The sequence below is a fragment of the Pelodiscus sinensis genome, chromosome 8 (assembly GCF_052426305.1).
Source record: "Pelodiscus sinensis isolate ZL-2025 chromosome 8, ASM5242630v1, whole genome shotgun sequence".
NCBI lineage: Eukaryota > Metazoa > Chordata > Testudines > Trionychidae > Pelodiscus > Pelodiscus sinensis.
The window spans coordinates 60,488,553-60,514,193 of record NC_143059.1 but is presented as its reverse complement, the minus strand read 5'-3'; the positions used below and the strand labels follow the sequence as shown (position 1 = coordinate 60,514,193).

General features: G+C 41.9%; 2 protein-coding genes across 7 annotated transcripts in view; both read right to left on the bottom strand.

The window, feature by feature from the left end:
* HSPA12A (heat shock protein family A (Hsp70) member 12A) overlaps nucleotides 1-25,641 on the bottom strand; it is a 220,886-nt gene that overhangs the window by 71,831 nt on the left and 123,414 nt on the right. For 3 of the 6 annotated variants that reach the window (XM_075935390.2, XM_075935386.2, XM_089780199.1), the window contains 2 exons: nucleotides 12,378-12,463; nucleotides 9,426-9,553 (listed from right to left, as the gene is read on the bottom strand). In XM_075935390.2, coding sequence (XP_075791505.1) covers nucleotides 9,426-9,553; nucleotides 12,378-12,463 — 214 coding nt within the window. The remainder of the gene's footprint in view (nucleotides 1-9,425; nucleotides 9,554-12,377; nucleotides 12,464-25,641) is intronic. The other 3 variants (XM_075935391.2, XM_075935387.2, XM_089780200.1) reach the window with 1 other exon arrangement.
* On the bottom strand, nucleotides 649-9,414 carry LOC142830452 (uncharacterized). Its single transcript, XM_075935398.2, has 2 exons — nucleotides 2,068-9,414; nucleotides 649-1,847 (listed from the first exon to the last, which is right to left on the bottom strand). Exons 1-2 carry the CDS (start codon nucleotides 2,542-2,544, stop codon nucleotides 1,443-1,445), a joined length of 882 nt encoding a protein of 293 aa, XP_075791513.2. The 5' UTR covers nucleotides 2,545-9,414; the 3' UTR covers nucleotides 649-1,442.

Genomic DNA, 25,641 nt, shown 5'->3' with positions numbered 1-25,641 from the left:
CTCAGGGAGGACCGTGCTATCCCCCTGCACCCACATGGCTGCTAGGCACCGCCTGTTCCTGCAGGCAGGGATGCCACATGCAGGCATGGGCTGGAGACGCTGGGACAGCCTCACAGCTGCAGGCCTCTCAGCACTCAGTGGGAACCCTGACCGTGGCCCGACACTCATCCGTGCTCCTCAGCCATGGGGGATGCGTGGGGGTGCGGGGGTACGATGGTGGTCTGCACACCGCCTGGGCCTGGCTGCACCATGCCTTACTGAGACACACATGAGCAGCCTCTGACCCTAGCATAGGCACTGCCTGCTGAGAAGAAGGAGGGCATGCCCTCTCAGGGAAAGGGTGAGCATGCATGACTGACGACTTTTCCCTCTTGTCCTCCACAGCCGGAGCAGCTGACCAGGAGGGGGATGCCCCACCTGCCCGACCACCCAGGCGGCTGCAGGGCACCCGTAGGCACTGGCGCAGCTACTTAGAGCTGGTGCGCCAGCACGTTGGAGGCCTTCAAGAGATGAAGGACTCCATGGAAAGAGGGCTGGAGGCAGACGCCGAGTAGCGCCGCCAGTTGCTGTGCAAATTTACCCAGCAGCGCAGGGACATCTGCGCAGTGATCCGGGAGGCCATGGCCTTCCCCGGTCCTTTGCCTGCTCTTGCCCCTCCTCCTCAGCCTGCCCCCTCCTCTGCCCTGCCATCCCAGCCCCAGCCCCATCTCCTGCTCAGCCCCCTTCTGTGGCATCCCGCACGCGCAGCCGGGCGCGGCAAGGCCGCCAGAGCCAAAGCAGCAGGAGTTCGGCCTCCAGGCAGCCCCCTCAGCCCTGAGCCTCTCTCCCCCCTTCCAAGTTCACATTCCCCCTTCCCACCAGTGACACAAACTGAGGGATGCATTTTTTTTAAGCACTTTATTTTCTAAAACAAAGATGTTTATTTTTATTTTTTCTCTGAATCCAAGAGTTATTTATTTTCATTTGTTTAAAAAAAACAGTTAAATAAAGTATACTCTGTTGTTCACCATCGCCTGTCTCCATTCTCAGTGAGTGGGGACTGAGTAGAATGGGTGAAGGTGGGGCAGGGAGGGGTTGCAGGGAGGAAGGCCCCAGGGGTATGGGGCAATCCCACATGTGGAAGGCCCTGGGGACAATCAGGGGCCTCCCTGTGAGAACTGCTCCCTCAGGGCTTCCCGAATGTGTAGGCCCAGCTGGTGGGCTTGCCGGGTGGCAGCTGTCCGGGGCTGCCCAAACTACCTTCCCTCCATCTCCGTCTGTGTCCTCTACGCTGGGAGGAAGGCCTCCCCTTTTCTCTCTAGGAGGTTGTGCAGCACACAGCATGCTGCAACCACATCAGGGATGTTGTGTTCCCCCATGCCCAGCTGCGTCAGCAGGCACCTAAACCTGCCCTTCAAACGGCCGAAGGCGCACTCCACCTGCAAGCGAGCCAGTGTAGGGCTTCATGAGCTAGGGCATGAGAGGGTAGGCCGCATCGGCCACAATGCACGTAGGCATCTGCACATCCCCGACTGCCAGGTTCCTCTCGGGGAAGAATGCCCCAGTCTGCAGCCTGCGGTACAGGTATGAGTTCCTGAACACACGGGCATCGTGTGCCCGGCCTGACCACCCGACGCAAACATCCGTGAACTGTCCCCTGTGGTCGACCAGAGCCTGCAGCACCATAGAGAAGTAGCCCTTCCTATTGATATTCTGTGCCGCTCGATGGGGCGGGGCATGGATGGGGTCCCATCCAGTGCTCCACCGCAGTTTGGGAACCCAAGCCCTGCAAATCCGGCCAGGATGGTCTGCAGGTCTCCGAGGCGAACGGTCCTGTGGAGCAGCTCCGCATTGATGGCCGTCACCACCTGCAGAATGGGACAAATAGAAACACACAGCACAGGACTTTAGAGGGATTGGCTCACCTGATGAGAAGTGCTCCCCCCTTTGTCTCCCAGACAATCCCTTCCCTGACTCAGCACCATGGCAGGGTGAGGCTGAGAGGGCTTCTACCTCTGCCACCCTATCCCCAATTCCCTGTGCCTGGTCCTGACTGCCCCTCTGGACTGTCCCCCGAGAGTGACTTACCTCCATCAAGACGGCCCCGACGGTAGACTTCCCCACACCAAACTGATGCCCCACAGAGCGGTAGCTGTCGGGGGTGGCCAGCTTCCAGAGCGCAATGGCGATGCGCTTCTCCACAGGGATGGCAGGCTGCAAGTGGGTGCCCTGGCGTTGCAGAGCAGGGGCGAGCCAGGTACAGAGCTCCCGGAAGGTGGCCTTCCTCATCCGGAAGTTTCTCAGCCACTGATCGTCGTCCCACTGCTGCAGCACTAGCCGGTCCCACCAGTCCGAACTGGTGTCCAGCCTCCAAACCCGCCTCTCCAGGAAAAAGTTGGGGAGCAAGGGCAGCAGGGCTGCAGCTGGATGCTGAGCGAGGGGCTCAAAGCTGGGCTCAGGATCCAGCTCTGCTGCCAAGGTCATCATGCTCTCCTGAGCATGAAGCAGAGCTTCCAGCAGCACGGTGTGGGGCCATCGCCTGCCCAGGGGCAGCTCAGGCTCCATGGCAAAAAAAGCCAAAATAACACACAAACAAAAGAACAATACAAACAAACAAACCAAAAACCAAAAAAGTCAAAACCCAAGCAAACACACAAACAAACAGACAAACCAGATAATACACAGCTGTGGTGTCCGACAAAGCAAGGCAACCAGAGCCAGGAAAACTGCAGCAGCTTTGCTTTCCCTGTAAACGTTGGCAAGCTAGAAGCAGGAGCAGAGGAACGGCTATCCAGGAGTATCCCTTTAAGCACGCTTCTCTGCAGAGAGCATGCAGCAGTGCCAGGGCTTTATGGCTGCCCCTGTGACCTTTCAGAAGCACTTCCAGGTGCCTTCTTCTGTTGCTAGAGCGTCCTGCAGTCTGGACGCTCTTATGTCGACAAAGCTGATCGCTTTGTCGACAAAGCGATGTAGTCTGGACGCTCTATGTCGACATAAGTTTTGTCGACAGAATCTGTCGACAAAACTTATGTCGACAAAACTCTGTAGTCTAGACACACCCTACGGGAAATTCTGGCTCTGTTGAAGCCTGTAATTGGAGCTTGCCATTAACTTCAATGGCATCAGGATTTCAGTCCCTTTAGGCACATCACTTATCGTCTTTGCACCTAAATTAGCCCATCTGCAATGTGACAGTAATAATACTTACTTTTCTTTATCATACAGTTTGCGATGCCTATGAAAAGAACAATATAAATGCAAAGTAATAGCATTCTACCCGCATGTATGGAATCAGGGGAGCTGGAGAGAGCTAGGGATTTGTCCCTGCAGACTCACTGAAGGATCTTAGCTTTAAGACATAACATGCCAGATCATCAGCCGTCTAAACTGGTGCAGCTCCTCTGACTATCGTAGTCAGTTTTCAGAAGCATGGGATCTGGCCCTATGTTACAAGGGACAATGAGAGAGAAAGAAAGTGTTGATAGGAAGAGGGAGCACAAGGGCTCCTGTAAAGATCACATGATTGCTTTTTCTCTACACACACTTCTGGCTGACAAAGATGCAGTTAAGGGAGTGATCCTAGTGGGATAAGGGAGGTGGATCTAAAGCAGCAAATTAAGCCAAGAAACAAGACATAGCAGAATTGGTAGGGTCTTGAGAAGGAGTTGGAGTCTCTAAGACAGCAGTGGAGAGATGAGGGAGAAAGCGAGCACTACCAATCACAGTCCACAAGGAAGGAGAAGGGGGAAACTAGAGACAGAAGTACAGCGGCAACACTGAAGCAAGAGGACAGTCTTTTCTCCCCCATGTGTGGAATGCCCACGGACATAAATGGGACTAGTTCTATTTGTGGACCCAGAGGAGATCATGCACTTAGCATTTCTTTTAAAATTGCATCCAGTTTTTATGAATTTATGTCTCTTCCCCCCCCCACTAAAATACTTAAGACAAATTCAAGTATTTGCTATTTAAAAAACAGCTTAAATACTGAGAGCTTTGAGTAAATCACTATCCAATGACAGAACTTCTTCAGAGCATGCAGGGTATTTCTTCCTAACTCATGACATGAATAACAAATATCCTGATAGAAACATGGAGGAGTTTATGGGACTTTATCGGCATGAAGTATCAGGCCCATATGCAGGGTATTTGTGTGAAGAGTGCAAAAGCACCCCCATTATCCCCCAAGTAAACATGCTCTAGCCGGCTGGGGAAGACAGCGTGCTGCCAGAGCCTCTTTCCCCCATGCTCTGACCAGCTGGGAAAAGGCTGGGGCTGATTTCCCCACTTACTTGGGGGACCAACGAGGGGTGCATTCACACCCTTGTGGTCCACATTTACAAAAAAAAGCACACACACACACACACACACACACCCCACACACAGAAATTCCTGTGCACGGGCCTGAATATTGTAAATGGTGTAACCAAAACTAAAACTATGCAATCAAAATTAATTAGACACTGATCTAGCAAAGCACTTTAAGCACATGCTCAATTCAAAACACTGAGATCAATGGGACTGCTTACATACTTAAAATTAACCACAGGCTTAAAGTGTTTTTCTGGATCAATGCCTAAAAGTCTTCCTTTGTTTGCAAGTACTAAGACTCACAACAAATAACAACCGGAGTCAAAACGATCATTTTGGTTTGCCTACCAAATATATTTTCCTCGCATATAGCATGCTAATATGCTTCTGAGACTCAATAGCCTACTAATCTATATCACTGAAATTGTGAGATCTGCTTTTATACAGATGGAGGGATTTTTAGCTGAAAGTCAAAATGACGCTACTATGAGACATTTTACAGAGAAGCAGCTTTGTTACAATGTGGCCAAAAATCCAAGTGCCTGGAAAAGATCAATGTTAGTCAGGCACAGAACCAAGATTTGTTAGCAAGGAAAGAGGACAATGTAGCACTGGGGTGTGTTACATTTTAATGTAAGCATGCTCAAAAATGGTTCAGCTGGAAGTGACATTTCCTGTGCGCAAATATTTGTAAATTATCCTACATGTAACCATAATTGTGTAAATATTTTGAGCTTCTAATACCCTTAGAACTACTGGTTGTCAAACTTCTTAAAATTTTAAAATTACATTTATTCTTTGAATTTAATAATTGCATAAACATGTTATAGCTGGAATAGGATCCACTTCCACATGAAACACTTCCTCCAGTGTTCTCTATGGTAATTAATAGACAATGAAAGTAAAAATTTATTAATGTGTGTTACTGCCAAAACCATATTCCATGAACTTTGTGTATACAGCTTCATGACACAGAGTCAGTAATTTTGTAAATGTTCTTGTTACTAAAATGGTTGTTATGCCACATTGGAAATTTGAGAACCACATTCATTTTCCTTCAAATGTCCTTCCAATTTGGTATATTTTTAAATTTTCTCTTTCTAGCTTGAAAGAAATAAACCTTCGTCTTTTATTTCTTGGTTTGCACTAGGATCTAACATAATGTCTACACAGGTTCATGTCATCATAACACCATGTTGTTCCCTTTATTGGCATTGGCTTTGCCTAGGTTCTATGTGAAATAATTCTCAACAAGTGAGTGGTAAAGTGATAATTAGGATTTGGAGACTATTTTCCATCAATTATACAGCAACTAATTTTTATTTACCTAATCCTGCAATAATATTGGCACTGGCAGACTTATGCAGCTGCATGGAGTCCTATGCGTTTAACTGATTTCTGCACAAGTAGAGGGTGTGGATCCAATTGCAAATTGAGGATTTAAGATACTACAGCCTAAAAGCTTGGATGGCATCACTATCTACAATTAGTTACAGACTTTGTTAAAGATGTTAAGGCTTTGTAAGAATGGCACTATAGTTTGGGATCACAGAAACACAGAGATGCCATTCCTTCTTCATCCTCAATATTTCATTCGGGTACCTTATTTTAACAATTAAAATCAAGAATTTTATTTTTCATTTTAAAACTCATTTGTCAAAATTGGATATGCAAACTTACTCCTGAATATGGATTCAGTTCTGCTTTCTATACCTAACTATCGATGATAAGTGCTGGTCAGCAGTTAATTAACCCAGCAACCTCAAGAAACGTCAATGGCTCTGAGCTGATAAGCGCCAGAGGAGGGTAGTGGAACCCTTGATGGAAATAAAGCCATGAACAGGCAGATAAGCAAATTCACACAGTGTTGATGCGAATGACATCAACACAGGTCAGATTAGGCCATTCAGATCTGGCTGATAACCAATCGAAGAGTGAAGCCCCAAAAGGCACACAGATGGAAGATCTCTGCACTGATGACTCCTGCAGCATAGCTGGTTCCAAATGTTTTGACTCCTCTCCTTCCTTTGGTCTGAACCAGTGAAGTCAAGGGAAGGGGAGGGGGGGCTCTGACAGGTGAACAAAGCAATGCCTCCATACCAACTGCCCAGGCTATTGCAGCCACATCACATGGAGAGGATATTCCATGTTATAAGCTCTCACTTGAGTGGCATAGAGGATGACGCCACAAGTCACCTTCAATGATGGGAGGAATCACTATGTTCTACTGGCCATCCACCAACCAACACAAAGCTGGGCAGCGTTCGGATAGTCAGGAGCTGATCTGTCATGGTCTGTCCACCTCATGGGGTGTGTGGAAGTTGAAAGGCAGACAGAAACCTTGCACCTGGCACAAATAAAAACCCAAGGACTTTCAAGTTGGGAAGATGGAATGTCAGGACCATGTGACTGATAGTGACCTATAATACACAAGCAGCATATGACAGTCAGCTTTGATAGACCATGAGATGTACAAACTCAATGTAGACACTGCAGTACTTCAGAAAATAAGACTTGCAGATTCTGGTTCTTTCCAAGAGGGCAATGAGACCTTCTGGTGGCAGGGTAAAAGCGAAGAAAACTATGCACAGTGTGGGTTTTGCTGTGAGAAACAAGTGGATAAAGCTCCTAGCAACACCCATGAGAATTCAGAGTGTACCATGCAATCATAGAACTGGAAGGAACCTTAATAGGTTATCAAGTCCAGTCTCCTGCACCCATTGCAGGACCAAGCACCATCTAGACCATGCCACACAGGATTTTGTCTAATCCGCAGTTAAAAATCTCCAATGCTGGCGATTCTACAAGTTCCCTAAGCAATTTATTCTGGTGCTTAACTGCTGCGAGAGTTAGGAAAATTTTTCCTTATGTCCTACCACCCTTTCTATAATTTAAGCCCAATGCTTCTTGTCCTATTATCAGAGGTTCAGAAGAATATTTTTTCTCCCTCCTCCTTGTAACAACATTTTACCTATTGGAAAAGTATTATCATGACCCCTCTAAGTCTTCAATTTTCCAGACTAAACAAACCCTATTCTTTCGATCTTCTCTTATAGGTCATGTTTTATAGATCACTAATAATTTTTGTTGCTCTTCTCTGCACTTTTCCCAATTTGTCCACATCTTTCCTGAAATGTGGTGCCTAGAATTGGACACAATACTCCAGTTGAAGCCTAATCAGTGAAGAGTAGAGTGGAGGAATTACTTCTCATGTTGTGCTCATTGCTCCTGATAATGGATCCCAGAATGCTGTTTGCTTTTATCTGCAACAGTGTTATACTGCTGACTCATATTTAACTTTTGGTTCCCTTTCTTACTCCTTTGTGGTTGAATGCTATTCAAAGCAATACACACAAGAAACAAATATCACCAGCAAATCACTTGACCAAATACCAACTCTACAGATCATGCCAGAGCTAGATGTGGAGCCCATTGTCAAAGAAATAAGCAAGGTAATTAATCTGCTATCAAGGTGGAAGGCTCCTGGAAAAAGATGGCATGCTACCGGAAATCCTCAAGTACAGGAAACATGGCTCATTACCATATATTCATCAGCTGCTACTTAAATACTGGAAAAAGGGTAAGGTACCACAACAGATATGTGATGCAAACTTCATCAGACACACTAAGATGACTTTTCCTGCTACACTTAGTACTGAAATATCTCTGCAGTTATTGCAGGCATGGATTTCACGTGAGATATCTCAGTACTAAGTGTAGCAGAAAAGTCATCTCAGTGTGTCTACGACAGCTGGAGAATCATGTCTACCCTGAATCACAGTCCCAATTCAGGGCTGGAAGATCAATTATAGACGTATTTTCTCTGTCAACTCCAAGAAAAGTGAAAAGAGCAAAACCAACCATTGTACATTGCCTTTGTGGATCTAACCAAAGCATTTGATGCAGTCAGCAGAGCACATTTGTTTGTAATACTAGAAAACATAGGATGCCTACTAATCCTGTAAAGTCTTATATATTCGTTCCACAACAACATGGAAGTAACTATCCAGTTTGATGGCTTCCCTTCAGACATCTTTAAGGACATGTTCTTCCCTATGCTCTTTGGAATCTTCTTTTCAGTACTCTTGAATGGTGGATTTAAAATCCTTCAATTACCTTAAGTGCAAACCATCCAGAAGTAGTCCAACAATTCATCTATTTTTAGGTTCTTCAGTGACCACTGTCACTGGATGAAGAACTAAATGTTCGCATTGGAAAGAGTGCTTTAGCAGACTAACTAAAGAACATGGAACAACTCAAAGAAAAAAAATAAAGCTTTTCCCAAATAACTCATTCTCAGTGTTCTTTTCCTTTTATATATCTATCACAGTAGTCTTCAAATTTGTGATCATATTATTAGATGTATATGTATTAAATTTGTTGGGGGGAAAGTGGTATTGCATTATATTATTTGAAAAATTATATGTAATCACATAACTAATGGCTATCTTGTATTACATACATTCATAAAAGTGAGAGTTACACTTGTGCAATAGGTCTCAATTTCACATTTTCTGACTTTTGAACGCTTAACAACTTTAACATTAACCAGAGCTTTATAGCCAAAAAGTTTTTAAAAAAGGTAACAAATTTAAATAGACAAATCTGGCCAAAAGTGACTTAGGAGCCTGGAAATGGGACCATGGAAATTTTACCCCAAGTTTCTAAGTAATAAGATGTGGAAATATCTCAGCTTGTATCTGCCAAGTTCTGTATGATAACAGGCAAAAGGTCAGGGGGCCACCCCATGTGCAGTGATTTCTTTATTAGGCACTTTAAGAAATGTCATTATTATTGTTATAAATATGCATTGTTCATTATGTTAATGTGGATAAGAAAGTCAAGACCTCCACAGTTATAACTGCTCCCTGAATGCTTCTGAATACTTAGCAGATTCTTCCTTTAATTCCCATCATTTTATAAAACTGAGCAATAAGACACACAGCACATATTTATGTTTATTATTAAAGCAACTAAAATAAGATAGGGACAGAAGAGGCCATGAAGGGATGGTTTTGCAGTGTTGGCTGTATACAAATCCAGCCATTCCAAACCTATGCTGACCTCAGATGTAGCAATTGCAGACAATATGCATTGTCATCATCAAGTGCTCAGTGCTGCAATGCAGCCCTTACCTCATTACATGAATACATTCTGGCTCCTTGGTGAAGCTGTAGGCGTAACCACTGGATGTTGTGCCAAAATCAATAGCCACAACAACAAGAAACGACTGCTCTATAGTGTCATTTGCATCAGGGTCCTTCTGTTAAAATAACAGAAACAGAACAGATTTTGCGTCACTGTTTAGAAAAAGAATTGTAATCTATCCTACCTCTCAGTGGCTCTGAACTGCAGCAAAGAAAGCATTCCTCTGACTCCTGCAGAGAAATGTGGTCCTTGAGAATCATGTCATTAGGCTATATCCATTAATGGGCATGGAAATGCAACAGACAACCAAGTTAACAATTAATTTTGGTACCTTTAACACAAATCTAAATGAATCAAAATTCCTTTTGTTTTACTTCCAGTAATAGCTGAGACCTATAAGGTTAGCTACTAAATTAGAATTGCATTAATTGAAAAACATATTATACCTGTGTGTATCTAATATGGAATACATGACAGTGATATGATATATGGAAGTTTATAAAAGTTATATCAGCATGGGAGGTAGTCAGACTGCTTAGAATTGGTGAAGCTAAGTTGAAGTATGCAGATTACTCCAATAACTGCCAATAAAGCTTTATATCACACAACAGCACTGCATATGCAGTATCTTTTACGGAAAACCTATTCTGGAAACATTCTACAGATTGTCCTGGGACTAATTCTGGTATCCTGCTGCCTATCCCCCTTCCTGTAAATCTGTGGACCATAGTTACAATCAGTTTAATTTGACAGGACCCAGAGAAAGAAAAATTTTAATGAATAGAATACATCTCTAAAAACATCTTTAACCAGCATTTCTATCCACAGAAGCATATGCTGAAGATCCAACAGGAAAACCATGATTTTCTCCATTACTCAGGCACACGCTCCCCCATTTCTAGCTATGTGCACGTATGAAATAACTGTCCTTTAACTAATTACTGGCTTAAAACTAAATACTGTTTGTTCTGAGTCCTGTGCCACTATCATTTGTAGGAAACAGGAAGGAATATTTTGTGGCGGTTCAATTTTTTTTTTAAGACAAAGACAATTATTTGAAGCTGCTCAGGAAGCTGGACTGATGGAATAAATCCTGGCAGAGATAGATTAGTGAAAAGAGTATAAGTGATGCATGATAAAATTGTACTTATTTCATGTTTCTATCATTTATCACATAGCCCATTTTTGGATTTTGCCACCATGGACATGGAAAAAACTGTATCATATGCAAAACTTAATTCAACCTGAACTATGCAATTGCAACCAATGCCTCCAGAATTAGAGATGTAAAATTTAAATTACCTATCTATAGTCAATGCAATTTGCATTGACTATTCGATTACTCGATAAGGGCACCTCCGCCTTTGAAGTGTAGCCCCAGGGCTGTTGCTACACTTCAAAGGTGAAAGAGCTGCACGGAGCATGGGGCCAGTCAGGGACTGCTTGAGTACCCTGCTGGCCCCGTGCTCTCTGTGGCGTTTCAAAGTGACAGTGCCACATGGATTCCGGGGTCAGCTGGGAAGCTCCACACAGCGCTGCCTCTGTGAAACATCATGTTCAGCCCAGGCCAGCTGGGGACTCCCAGCTGGCTTCGGGCTGCACATGGCATTTCAAAGTGGCTGCACTGGCTAGAACCCAAGATCTGGCCCCAGGCTCAATATGGCACTCATGCTTTGAAGCACCCCCTCCTCTTTCCCCACCCCTTACTGCCTCTTTATAATAGAGGCAGCAAGGCGGGGAGAAGCGACTAGTTCACATACCTATCCAGAATACATAACACATCTTGCATTTTTTAATGCCTTTATCTGAGAGATGTCAAAACACTTTTTGACACAGCCTATGTTTTTATTACATCTTAAAGGGACATTAACACTTATCTTGTTCAGTTTGAAAAACCTGGAAGGTGATCACCCATAGAAGTTCTTGCCCTAAATTGTCAAAACTGACTACAGGTTGAATCTCTCTACAAATGCTTTACAACGCCAATTTCCCCTGCCACTGACATCCTCATTTTCACAGCAAAAGCTATGAATGGGACACATCCAGTCCACTTAATTAGCTTCATTAAAATGGGTCCTACAATTGACTGACACTTTTTTTTGCTATTATACATATCTTGGATTCTGTTATTTCCATTCCAACTCATCTGATGAAGTGGGTCTTACCCACAAAAGCTCATGATGCTATGTATTTCTGTTAATCTCTAAGGTGCCACAGGACTATTCGTTTTTAAATATTTCAGAGTTATTAACAACCACCATTCCAGCGGTGTTCATAACTCTGTGATATTTGATTTGGCAATGTCAGGAACTTAGCTATAATGGGTGGAGGATGCCAAAGAAATTAATGAGATGGGGGGAGGAAGAGGGATAGTTAAGATAGGTTAAAGAAGCAGCTTTTAATGGGACCTTTTCCTTACTTCTTAGGATGTTCTCCTTAGACAACTGAAAATGTATTATTTTTCATTGTGATGAAAAAGGAAGAAAGAGATAGGACAAAGAGAATGATACATATGTGTTGAGATACCAATATTATCACTTTCAGAGAACAGGGAATATTTCAGGGACTGCCAAGATGACAGCAAGAGAATGACAAAGATGGTCACAGAAGGGACTATTATGTAGGGTGATAGTAGACTGACTTATGTAGATGGGTGTCACTTTCCTCTACATCTGTCGTTATATATTTTGGATGGAATTCTGGCCCTCTTGGAGACAATGGCAAAACCACCAGTGACTTCAATTGGGCCAGGATTATATTCTTTATCTCTTCTGATTGAGCTAATGAAATTGTTCCATTAGCTTTTTTCACATATGCTGTGAGTTCTGTAACTGATGCTCGGCAGGCTAAGGAGTCAGGAGTTCTGAGTTCTTATAGATGAGAAAGACAGGAGAAAATAATGACAATATATCATACGACATATACCCTATATTTCTTACCGCAATATGTGATGGAGACAAAGGTGTTATTCCAGGGTCTCCTAAACTTTTAGCCGGGGATGAGTAAGCAGATGTGGAAACTACATCTGAAAGAAAACAAAAACTCTTCAACAACAAGAATATACAAAAATGTCTTTGCATCAGAACAAGCAGATGAGTTTTAGAATAATTTACTTTCTCTACCAGTGTACAATTTGTTTTTTGTGACAATCCTACCATTAAAGCAGCCATAAAGAAGGTAAATTCACAAAATCAAGCTCTCTTATAAATTATGGTATATTATTTTGGTTTTTAAAACTATTACAAATATTGCTGATTCTTTTGAAGATTTTCTAGTTGACATGTTCCAAGTCAGGTGGAGTCTGTAATGATAAAAAGTCTCAGAGAGGTAGCCGTGTTAGGCTGCAACTGAAAAAAAGTAAAACACAACAAATGGTCCTGCAGCACCTTAGAGACTAACAAAAATGTGCCCATGAAAGCTCATGATACTGTCTACATTTTTATTAGTCTCTAAGGCTATGTCTACACTGCACGATTATTTCAGAATAAGCTATTCTAGAAGAAATACTCCAAAATAGCTTATTTTGAAATATGACGTTTACACTACAGGGAAGCCTGGAAATTAGTCCGAGGCAGGCTCCCCAAATGTGGCTGTGCTACCTCAAGTTTGAACCCCAGGAAGCCCTGGGGAGTAATTACTTTGAATGGCCTGGGGGAGGAGCACTTTCAAAATAGCAGCAGTGGAGTGTCCACACTACTGCTATTCCAAAACAGCTATTTCGGAAGAGGCGTTTTTCCTCATAGAATGAGGTTCACAAATGCTGAAATCAGCTGCCTGGTACTTTGAAATTATTTCAAAATAACGGGCTAGCTGTGTAGACACTTGCATAGTTATTTCAGAATAACAGGCATACACTTCTGCCAGCCGCTTATGGTTAAAATTTGAGAATTCCTGCAAACACAGCAAATGAATACAAGATGTAAGATCAAAAAGGCTAATTTCAATAGAAAAAAAGCAGTTTAAATCAATTTGATAAATCCATAGGCGCAAATTGCAGTTACTTTGTCATGAACATTTATTCTTAAAAACTCTTAATGTTCTGTTTATTCTCTTTAAACACTCCACAGTGAAACACATGGTACAGCTGTTGGTAGTGCTGCAGTAGTGATCCCAGCTGGGAGGCAGGAAAACACCATTAATGAATTATCCGGGAATTATTTGGTTTTGCATACATTTAAAATCTATTTTTATATGCTTTCATTTACCAAAATGTTTAAAATCAACTGCCCATGAGCCTCTGTCACAGAATGATCTTTTAGAACGTCTTTGTAACGACCTGATCTACAGATGTGTCAAGAAACCACAATACCAGTTAAAGTATGGGAAATGAACATGCTCAGGACTGCTGAAAAACCAGGCCGTTGGTCATTTTAAACCTGCAAAACCAAACCCACCACTGTATCTTAGACGTGACTGGTTAACCAGTAAGCATCACCCTTAATGGGCTAATGCTTACAGGTTATGATTAACTGGCGGGGGCTAGAGCAGCCCCCCGCCCACCTGGCTGTGGAGGGGGTAGAGGCGCTCCAGCCCAACTATGTGGGAGCAGCCCCCCCCACTTCTTCCCCAGTTTAATTGGTTAACCAGTTAAACAATGTTTAACTGGTCAGTTAAATGCAATTTTGCATCTCTACTATATTTGAGCATGTTTAAAAACACCCACAAACAAAAACAGATTAACAAATATCAGCTCCCAGTCTCCTATGACCACAACATGGATTCATCCCACCAACACCTCAGGTTTGCAAATATCTGAATAAATAGAGGAATTGAGCCTTGGATTTTACTGAACCAAGAGAAGGAGAGAATTCCAGAGCATGGAATCACCTTGGAGAACTCAGCTCAAACATAGCAAACTGAACTTTTAATCAAAACTTATTATTTATTGTGTAATTGCAGCATAAAAGGCCGGAGACAGCAGTTTCATCATGTCATTTACACATTGAATAAATAATTTGGTGACATTTCCCAATGCTACTGACAACTAATTTGCAATGATGAAGAAAACTTCAATATCTGAGTTATGGACTAACAAAGTGGCATTGATATTATCAGAGAGTTGCCATGTATGTGAATGAATGAATGAATGAATGAATGCATGAATGAATGAATGAATGAATGAATGAAGTTTATGATGCTTGGGAGCCAGAAAGGTGTTTATAGAAAGAGGCTGTGGGAATCCAGTTTCTCACACTCCATTCATCTTTGGATTAATAGTGTTTTCATCATAAGTAAGGAAATGATTTACTAACCAGTGAATGATTAATTATATGTAGGCACTCTGTAGCACAAGATTTCATCTAGCAAAAGGACTCTCCTGAAATTTTTAAAGATCTATTGGGTGCATATTTTTACTTTTAATTTTTAATCTCATTCAGGCAGTCCCCGACTTCCTGTAGTCAGCCGCTGGTCAGTTTCAGCAGCGGCTGACTTGGGGGACACCTGGGGCAGAGCAGCTGGGGTGCTGCCGGGTTGGTCCAGTAGCACTGTTCCTTGGCGCTACTGGACCAACCCAGCAGCTCTACCCCAGGCGTCGGTGAGAAAAACCTGGTCTGCTGGGGGGGGGGGAGGGCGCGCACTAGCTGCACCCCTCCCCAGCAGACCAGGGAGACGCAGGCGGTGGGACCGCCGAGACATGCCGCGGTCCCGCTGTCCACATCCTCCGCGGCTTTGCTCCGCGTCTCCCTGGTCTGCTGGGGGCGGGGGGTCCCAGCAGACCAGGGAGACGCGGAGCAGCTTTTCTCGCCCCAGAGGACGCGGGCCGCGGGACCGCGGTGCGTCTGAGCGGTCCCGCCACCCGCGTCCTCCAGGGCGAGAAAAGCCCCGTTCATAACTGCGGATCCAACATAAGTCGGATCCGTGTAAGTCGGGGACTGCCTGTATAAAGCCAGAACTTGGGGGAAAGTTTCAAAAAAACAAAACCTTATTCTAGATAGTGTCATGATATAGAGAATAACAGTCCTTTTAAAAAGAGGATATTTATCATAGAAAATGTTAAATTATAGACTGAGGTGAGCAATAAGTGGCCTGCAAGCTGTACCTGACTCATTAGGTTACTTTCTTTACCTGAGCAAGGTCAGTGGCTTCCCACAGGCTGGGCCACTACTTCCCACAGATCCCTGTGATTGGGAACATCAAACTGTGGATAACAGAAGCTGCAAGCCGCCATACCTCTGGACACTCTGGTAAATAAACATCTTCTGGCCTGCCAGTGCTAACCCTGGCAAACCATATTTGGCCTGTGGGCCACTTATAGCCCACTCCTCTTATAGAACCAACCAAAACACACAGACACACAGTTCAAGTTCCAGCTTCATCTCCCTTGTTTATCAGGGACCAAAGTCCAAAGCAGACTGTGAAGTGCTTCAAAAGGATCTCACAAAACTGGGTGACTGGGCAACAAAATGGCAGATAATTCAATGTGGATAAACACAATAATTCATATTGGAAAATACAACCCCAACTGTATGTATAAATAATAGGAACTAAATTAGCTGTTACTACTCAAGAGAGAGATCTTGGAATTACTGTGGATAGTTCTCAACATCCACTCAATGTGCAGTGGGAGTAAAAAACAGCAAACAGAATGTTGGGAATCATTAAGAAAGCGAGAGAGACTAAAACAGAGAATATCTTATTGCCTATATATAAATCCACAATATGCCCACATCTTGAACACTGTGTGCAGATGTAGTCATTTCATCTGAAAAAAAAAACACCTTAGCACTAAAAAAAGTTCAGAAAAGGGCAACAAAAAATGATTAGGGGTATGGAGAGGTTACTATAGCAGGAGAAATTAAGACTGGGACTTTTCAGCTTGGAAAAGAGATGATTAAGGGTGATATGACAGAGATCTATAAAATCATGTCTGGTGTAGAGAAAATAAATAAAGAAAAGTAACTTACTCCTTCCCATAACATAAGAACTAGGGGTCACCAAATGAAATTAATAGACAGCAAATTTAAAACAAACAAAAGGAAGTACTTCTTCACACGATGCCCTGTAAACCTTTGGAACCCCTTCCCAGATTATGTTGTGAAAGCCAAGACTATAACAGAGTTCAAATAAGAGCTAGATACTAAATTCACGGAGGATAGGTCCATCAATGGCTGTTAGCCAGGATGGGAAGGGATGGCATCCCTCGCCTCTGTTTATCAAAAGTTGGGAATGGGCAACAAGGGAGGGATCACTTAATGATTACCAGTTCTTTTCTTTCCTCTGGGAGATCTGGCATTGTTCACTGTCAGAAGACAGAATACTGAGCTAGATGAACCTTTGTTCTGACCCAATATGGCTGTTGTCATGCTTTATGTTCTATCTCCAGCAGGTGCACCATCTTTAAAATAATATCCTTTATCAAGCTACATAACACAGACAACTAGTGGCTGAATGATATATGGTAAACAAATATTTAATCACTGATAGCTTGTAAATTGCTCACCTAAGGCAGTTGAAAGAGTTTGATCATAAGTACAGATTGAAATCTGGAATATTACAAGTCCCAGAAACAAACTATTAACGTTTAAAATAAAAAAGTAATTTAGTTAAATTGGTGCAACCTTCTTGCAGGGACTTTTTAAACTCAATTTTAAAGGGTGTCTAAAATCAATTGACCTTTATCAGCATTTGCCTCTCTCAAAATGAGTTAAGAACATCAACACAAGTGGTTTGCATTGATTTAGCTAAAACTATTTAGAAAATGATTTGACCATACCAGTGCAATTTCTGTGAGATTCCAGAAGCTTCAAAAAGTGATTTTGTTGAAGGATTTGGAAGCCATAGTTCCCAGAGAAACTCTACCTACAGATGCACATCTAATTTCCACAATTTGTTCCACACTGCTTCAAAATCTGGGTAAAACTTAGTAAAGCTACCAGAAATCAGTCAACACCAAAATGGGTATTGCTAAGGCCTTGCATGTTTGTGTATACGAAGTAAACCTGGCTATCTGAGACTGAGCTGTGCCTAGGTGTTTTCTTCATTGTCTTGCGTAAAGAGCAAAAGATACAACGGAAAGAAAGCAGCACTATAGAATCTCTCAGAATTGTAAATGGAAGTTTAATGCATACATGGAAGGAGAAGACTCAAACATCAATCAATAAATAAATAGTTTGTAGACCATAAAAATGAGAGCTCATAACCTAGAATATATCTTAGTGGATTTAAATCACCACATCCTTTTACCAAAATTCCCCAAGTACCTGAGTATATGTCATATGGGACCTTTAGTGGCTCAGAGATCTTTTTGTGGGGCCTTTGGGTCTACTCAGAAATGTGGTGGGTGTATTGAAAACTGTAAAAAATATAAGCTGTCACTTTAAATGCTGGTCCTGCTTAAAGGTTAGGGGGCTCTGTAGGGAACAATGAGATCTGCACCTAGCATACACAATCTTCAGAAGAGCCAGCTTACAGTAAGTTTGAATTAGTTGTGTTTCTCTGTTTTAGGGAGTAGCCTGGTTTTTTCTCTCTCCATTTTTGCAGCGTGTTCTGAATTCTAAGAAATAAGGTAATGTTCAATTAAAGCTTTCAGCAAGACAATTTTATGTTTTCATATAATTTCTTTGCATGTTTGCTGTGAACATGACAAGAGGAAAGTATTTTGCCCCGGCACTGAAGCCCAATTTTTAATATTCATATTTATATCTTTAGAGGCATAATACATATAAAAAGAAACTTGCCTTTACTTTGGGTATCTACCTTCAGAGCCTCAGCTGACTGCAACAGTGACAGAATAACTTGCAAGTCAGTTATCAAACGAAACCAACATCTTAATCTCTACCTGGAAAATAAGAGGCAGCCAATGTGTATTGCAGAGCACTAGTATTGTGTGTCCCTTGAGAGAGAAACCACGAGGTAAGTGGTGGACCATTCTGTACAAGCATCCGTTTCAGACTTGACTTAAGGTGCTGACCAATGCAGTTGTTTAATCTTGAGGTGACCAAGGTACAAATTACAACTGTAAAGTCCATATCTGAAAGAAACTCTCACAATCTCTTGGCCAGATAAAGATGAAACATAGTCACTGATGTAGCTTGATCCTGACTCAAAGATGGCTTTGGAATTCAGACAGGACAAAACTCTCTGCCAAGTCAGCAGCGGGATCAGTATATAAGAGAGATGTGTCCATGGCAGTACTGAAGATGAACAGCCACATCCTTCATAAGCTGTTGCCCATGAATTGCTTTTCCCTCTCACATACACATCAGGTTCCAATAATTTGATCAAAAAGTGAGTGACACATGGATCACTATGATCAGATCTTCATATGGGAGTTACAGGTAGATTTGCCTACCAAGCTGTACACAGGAGAAGGCTTTTTTCCCCACGAGTAATACCTCATCCTCTAGGCTTAATGGGGAGCTGGACATGATTCTTTGATTTCTTTGACAAAGGGCAGGACATACAGGGAAGAAGAGTCATAGCTAGCTATTTCCCTTTTTACCAGCATCACCTCAGTTTGAACCAGCTGTTATTCTAGGAACTGATCTCCTGTAGGCATTCTGATATCTGTGGAAAGTGAAATACAGAACTTGGTGCAAATAATACAGAACTGTCCCGGAAACCTGTGGCCTCCGTCCACCTCTTCAAATCACCTTTTCGAGTATCTAAAACGGTGTTATAAGGAGGAGGAAGAAAAAATGTTCTCCTTGGCTTCTGAGAATAGGACAAGAAGCAATGGGCTTAAATTGCAACAAGGGAGGTTTAGGTTGGACATCAGGAAAAACTTCTTATCAGGGTGGTTAGACACTAGAATAAATTGCCCAGGGAGGATGGAATCTTCATCACTGAAGATATTTAAGAGCAGGTTAGACAGGCACCTGTCAGGGATGGTCTAGACAGTGCTTCATCCTGCAGTGAGGGCAGGAGATGGGACTCGATGACCTCTCGAGGTCCCTTCCAGTTCTATGATTCTATGAAATGGTCTCATATGGATATTGACAAGAGAGAGAGGATGGATCCCTGAAGGATTCTGAAGGTGAAGGATTTTTTAAATGAGAAGGATCTCTTACTCTCTGGGACCTGTTGGAGAGGATTAACATGAGCTATTTCAATAATAGGCCATCTACTTCAGCTGGATCATGCGGATGGGTCAGTACCATCATGCGGATGGGTCAGTAGCAACTTGTGGAGTTGAAAGTGGCAGAGGTTAAATAGTACAGTAGTACTCTTTCTACTACAAGTTTTATTATTTGTAATGATTGATTCCAAAAGAACTAGTCACCACAAGCACAGTCATAGTCTCGTTGTCTCTTAAACTGTATCCAATGACAACTACATAAGAAAAAAAAAATTGCTCTAAGAGGAAATGAGAAAAGCTAAGAATTTCAGAATTAACCATCTCTTGTATCTGAGTTCTACAGTATTTTCCTTAACTTCCTGAGTATTAGAGTATTGTGCTTGCCTTTAGGAAAAGCCCCCTGAAATATAAAAGGTTCTATAGAAACTATTTGAATAGTGTACAGAATGTAATGGAAAATAATATCCTTTCTACTGTATTTTTAACCATCCTATAGAATTTGACAATGGTAATTTTCTAGAGAACAGTTTTTGATTAAACTATAAAATGATTCAAACAAAAATTAAATATATAAATACAATGCTAGAGGTAAGGTAACATTATCCCATGTATTCCACAGGACTCTCTATCAAAGCAGATTTTAGAGGACCCATAACTGTATCACTCTGCTTCTTTGACATCTGTCAATCTTGTAGTGTTCCATAAATGAAACTCTATATAGATGACTATCATTTCAGTATGATGGGATTCAATTTAAGTTAATCTCTGAATTATTTAGGAATTTTCCCCTCCATGATTCAAGGCAGTAAGCTTGTAAATGCTGTCAGAAAAATGACTGATAACTTTATACTCATAAATAATGGCAATTAAGCTAATGCTAAGTATAAATTATTTTAACTGCGTGCACAGATTCTTTCCTCCTTTATTAGATTCAATTTCTTCTTGTTTTCTCATTTTATCTTTTTTTAAATTCATGAGGCACTAGTGGCAGATTTTCTGCTTGACATATCAGAGAAATTGCTCATTTCAACAGCAAAGTAGCATGCCATAACAGTGCATTCAATCCCAGCAGGAAATTCCCCACAACCTCAAATTTAGACAACAGATAAGCTGAAGTTTTTGCAAGTGCATAAAGGCTTCTAAATAAGTATTTCTCCAAACGTACGCAGCAACTCAGCTGGTGGGACATGTTGCTAACTAGCACAATGTATTACAATCAGAACAAGTTTAGGAACATGATTGAACGTGCTTCATGTCACCAGCTAACAGAGATATGAAGAAACAAGTTAAAAACATGAATAAATGTTGCATTTTTATTAGATGCTGACTAAGGATGTTAAATTGTGGTTATCTGGCTAATCGTGTAGTTGATACAAATGGTATCGATTGTACACAATTAGTTGATAAGGAACACTCTGCAGAGCTTCAGGGGAGTAGCTCCTAGAACTGGCTCGCCCCAGAACTGAGCAGTCCTGGCTCGTGCCAGCTCCGGGTGCCACCTGTGCTGTGGCTCTGCATTTTAAAAGTAGTAAGAGCTCCTGGGCTCATACTACATTTAAAATGCAGAGGCGCAGCATCCTCGACCAGCAGGAGCCAGGACTGCTCGGTCCCGGCTAGTGCTGAATCTAGCAACCCTATTTGCAGCAGGCAATCCTGTCCACTGCAAACAATACTTCCTAATAGCTAGAAATGTTCACCATAAATGCATAAAAGCTGCTCTGTCACCAGTTTCTCCCACATGCATCCCCATTCAATCTCAATGTATTTTTCACCTGACTGGTGTGAAGTACCATCCAAAAGAATCTTAAAGAAATTTTATTTCATTATGCTATAGACTGAGGTTGCTTGTATTCTTTTCTTGCTCAAACCCCATTCATCTGGGGTAATTTGCCTTGGTCCTTTCACTAGAGTGTCATATATGGAAGTTTTTTTTCTTAGGAGAGTTGTATAGAAACATTTATATAAATTAGTTAATATTTTTGTTTCCTAATTGACCATATGCCATAACTTCTATTAAGAGTTGACTTATTTTATACAGAAAATTGTCTAGAAAGATGAGATACATAATGCCTGACTTTAAATACTGATACCAGGGGAGAGAGGGCCAGTTACAGTAGCTTTTCCTTTCTAAATAAATTAGAAAACTTCCTCTAGTGAACAGCTAGCTATCCAGATGTATTTCAAGTATATTTGATCTTTGATGCTCTTTAGTTCATGATTTGATTTAAGATCTGGATTATTTACAAGGGTACAGGTTGAACCTCTCTAGTCAAGTGTTTCTGAACGTGTTCCGCAAAATCACTTTGAGAAACACATTAACTGGCCATCTCGGGTTGTTTATTTACTGGTGCCAGAGCCACGTAACCTCGTGACTCCCATTGGCTCCATTTCACTCTCTGCAGCCAAGCAAAGCAATGCGAAGTGGTAGCCCAGCCCATGCTGCTTCTTGCGGCTCCCCTTGGCTGCAAAGAGCAAAATGGAGCCAATGGGAGCCGCGAGGCTCCATGGGCGCGGTGCAGGTAAATAAACAACCCGGGGCGGCCAGTTAATGTGTTTCTCAAAGTGTTCTCGCAGAACACTTTCAGAAACACTGCTCTAGTCCACCACCCTCGGAACCTGACTGGTGCTGAACTAGAGAATTTGCCAAACCATGGGAAATCAATATTGTCTAGCAGCATTACTAACACTTACACAGTTTACTGGGCTCTTATAAGATATTTAAGGGTAAATTAGAGCTAAATAACAGCATGAGAGCCATGACTGGAAGCTGTAAACAAACTTTATGAGACCACAGGAAACTTGGACATGCATATGATAAATGGACATGAGGCTAACTAAAACCATGCCAGAGCATGGATGTTGCCGGACTAGAAATGTTGCTGGACTATCACTGGTGAGGAAAAAGAACTAAACACTATTTCTGTCAAAAATATATAAAGTAGCCTTTGCTAAAGGAGATATGTAAATTTCTGGGTGACATGATTTTTTTATTAATCTGTGTTAGTCTAGCAATGTTTACAGTGCTGCAATTTTCTTGTTCAATAAAGGCCCAGTGTTTAGTTGGGTTAAAGCACTCCAATCTGCTACTGCATCGATCTGGCTGGTTTGACAATACTATAGAATGTTTGGAACAGCTACTCTACTCTTTTTAATACATTTGTATAATGTATCTGCACTCACTCTTGTTTTTTTTCTTATTCCATATAAATGTTAATAGTGTCCTCTGTATTCCCACTAGGCTTTTATCAAGGATAAACACTGAAAGATTTATAAACAATTATTATTATTAGCATTGCTTTAGGGCCTACAGGCCTCATTATGAGAGGTTCTGTACAAGCATATACTGAGAGACTATCTTTGCCCTGAAATTTTATAATCTAAATAGATTTCATGAAGACTGAAGAGATTTTAAAGACTGAAGGGATCATTATGGTAATCTCGTCTGACTTCCCTCATAAAACAGGCCATATAATTTGACCCAATAGCTTGCTGCATGAAACTCATAACTTCTGGTTGAGCTAAAGTACTTTTTTAGAAAGACAGACTATCATATTCAAAAACTTCAGGTGATGGAGATAAACTGTTCCAGCAAATAGATAGATATAAAAAGACAGTAAGATAAAAAAAATGGGAGTAGAAACAGAAGCCTAGAGAGTTCAAATGACTTGCACAATATCAAACAGTAGTCAGTGAAAATGCCAAGAACAGAACTTAGGTTGTGCCAAACTTCCAAGTTCAGCATTCAATCCTATGCTATGGTGGGCAACCTGCAGCCCATCAGTGTTCTATTCGTGGCTGCAAAATGTTGTTTTCTGTCGCCCATGCACAGCGTGGCCAGATTCCACAGGTTTCTGTCCGTGTCATTTTTTTTACATGGGCACCAGCTCCCACCTCTCCTCACTTGCTGCCTCTGCTACAGAGGCAGTGAGGGGGAGGGGGGAAGAAGACATGTGTAGTCATTTGAATTAACCGATAAGCCCAGGCTTAAAGGTTAATCATTTAACCCATTATATTCTAACATCCCTAGGTCTCACAGTACAGTAAATCCAAAATGCACTTCAAAACTCTTCACACACATTTTAACATTAAAGAGAATTTTTCTGAAAGCAAAGGCTGGTGGTCTGCATATTTCATATTGTCAGTGATGTTTGCACAACAGGAAATGCAGGATTTATTACATGACTGTTTGAGAAGCAACACAGCTGGCAGAAACTGTACTGAGGCAGATAGCTTTATTTGGTTACACTGAAGTAAAGTATTGCTGGCATACTACCTCTCTACTTAGGTACAAGACTGAAAAGAAAAATATCAGAGATCCCCAAAGTGTCACAGAAACCTGATAGACTATGATGTCCGGATGGCTTTAATGTTTTCAAAGGGAAAAAAAAGAAACAAAAAGAAACAGAAATAGAAAAATTAAAAAATACTTATTTTAAAACATTCAATATATACATGGAAAGAACCCCATACCAACATAAAAAATAAATATCTCCTGCTCCCAGTGCAGTCAACAAGAGTATTGCTATTACCTCCAATGAAAGTAGGGTAAGATACTTTATTTTAAACATCAGCTGATTTACCAGCTTATTTCTTGAAGAGTGAAATATCCTTCATTTCCAAGTCTAGGTTTTCTATTACCTGTTCATAATAATCAATCAGGCAGAATGCTGCAATGTAATCTCACTGATAGCATTCAGAACTCAGTAATAGTTTGATAAAGGCAAAGATATCTGCACTGCCACAGCTGAAGCAAACATCTACAAATAAAATTTGTCCAAGCAGAACTAATGTATTTTCTGGTTTCTTATAGCTACTCTGTTTCAAATCACTTTTCTGAGTCAACCAGAGAGCCATATCTGTGTTCCTTCATCAAGGATTCTCAAGATTTCTTCAGTTCTACACTGTCATTACCAAAAAGAACTCTGGATTAGTACAACCTCTTTTAATTGCTATGGGCGATAGCCCTCTGCAGACAGCTACCAATCAGAGTTTAAGTGGGCCACTGAGTTTGTCTTGGCCTGCTGCTCGGTAGTGAACTGCACTGTCTCCAAGATCTTGTCTTCTTGGAGGAAAACAGAATTCAGTCCAGTTACACCAGGGATGAGCAATAATTTTTGATGAGGGTGCACTCCAAGATTTTGGTAAGTAGTGAAGGGCCACACTCTTCCATGATATTAATGGAGGAAATTCAGGGTCTGGATAGGGTTGCCAGATGGTTTAACCAAAAATTCCGAACACTCTCCCTCCCCCACCAAAAAAACACTGTTGAGGAAAAAAAAGTGTGTGTATGTGCTCACCTACTTGGTGAGCAGAAGTGATTGCTAGCAAGAAGGTAAGATTTATGGTGAGTGATGCCAAGTCACAGGTCGCCAACGGTTCGAATGGGGGGTAGGTACGAGTATCAAGAATTAGCCCGAGTTCCCATACAGGTGTGGGTTCTCTCCTTGGAGGATATGTAGGTCTTTTAAAAAGCGCTTGACCATGGATGGGCAAATATGCAATAACCATCTATCGACTGTCTGGAGGCAGAAATTGCTGCCAGATGCACTCTTATTGATGATAATGCCACGATGCAGGAGGTAATTAAGGATGTGATGGATAGGACAGTCCAGTGAGTCCAGGCCTTTATAAGTACATCATGAGTAGAAGCGCCGCCATTTATGCAGGTAAGACGTTTGTGTGGAATCGTGTCTACTGTGTATATGTTGTATCTCCTGGGAATAAATTAGTTCTGCATGTTGTAACTGGCTATGAGCCATGCTGTGAGGTGTAGGAGATCGATTTGTAGATGTACCTTTGCTAGCATTCCTTGTGTCAGAAGGTCGGAGCGCTCTGGGAGATGATACAGAGGACACAAAGACATTTGAACGAGTATCGTAAACCACGACTGTCTGGGCCAAAATGGGGCTATCAGAATGACTGAGGCTTTGTCTGTTAAGATCTTTTCCAGCACCTTTGGGAGAAGGGGAATGGGAGGAAAGGCATAAAGCTCGTGGCTCCAATCCAACAGCAATGCATCTCCAAGGGACTTCGGTCTGATTCTCGCTCTGGAGCAGTATTTGGGACATTTGGCATTGTGGTGCGTTGTGAATAAGTCTATAGTGGTGCACCCCCACCGTTGGAAGATATGCCTCACTATATCTTGGTTGAGTGGCCATTAATGTTGTGGAAAAAACAGTCTGCTG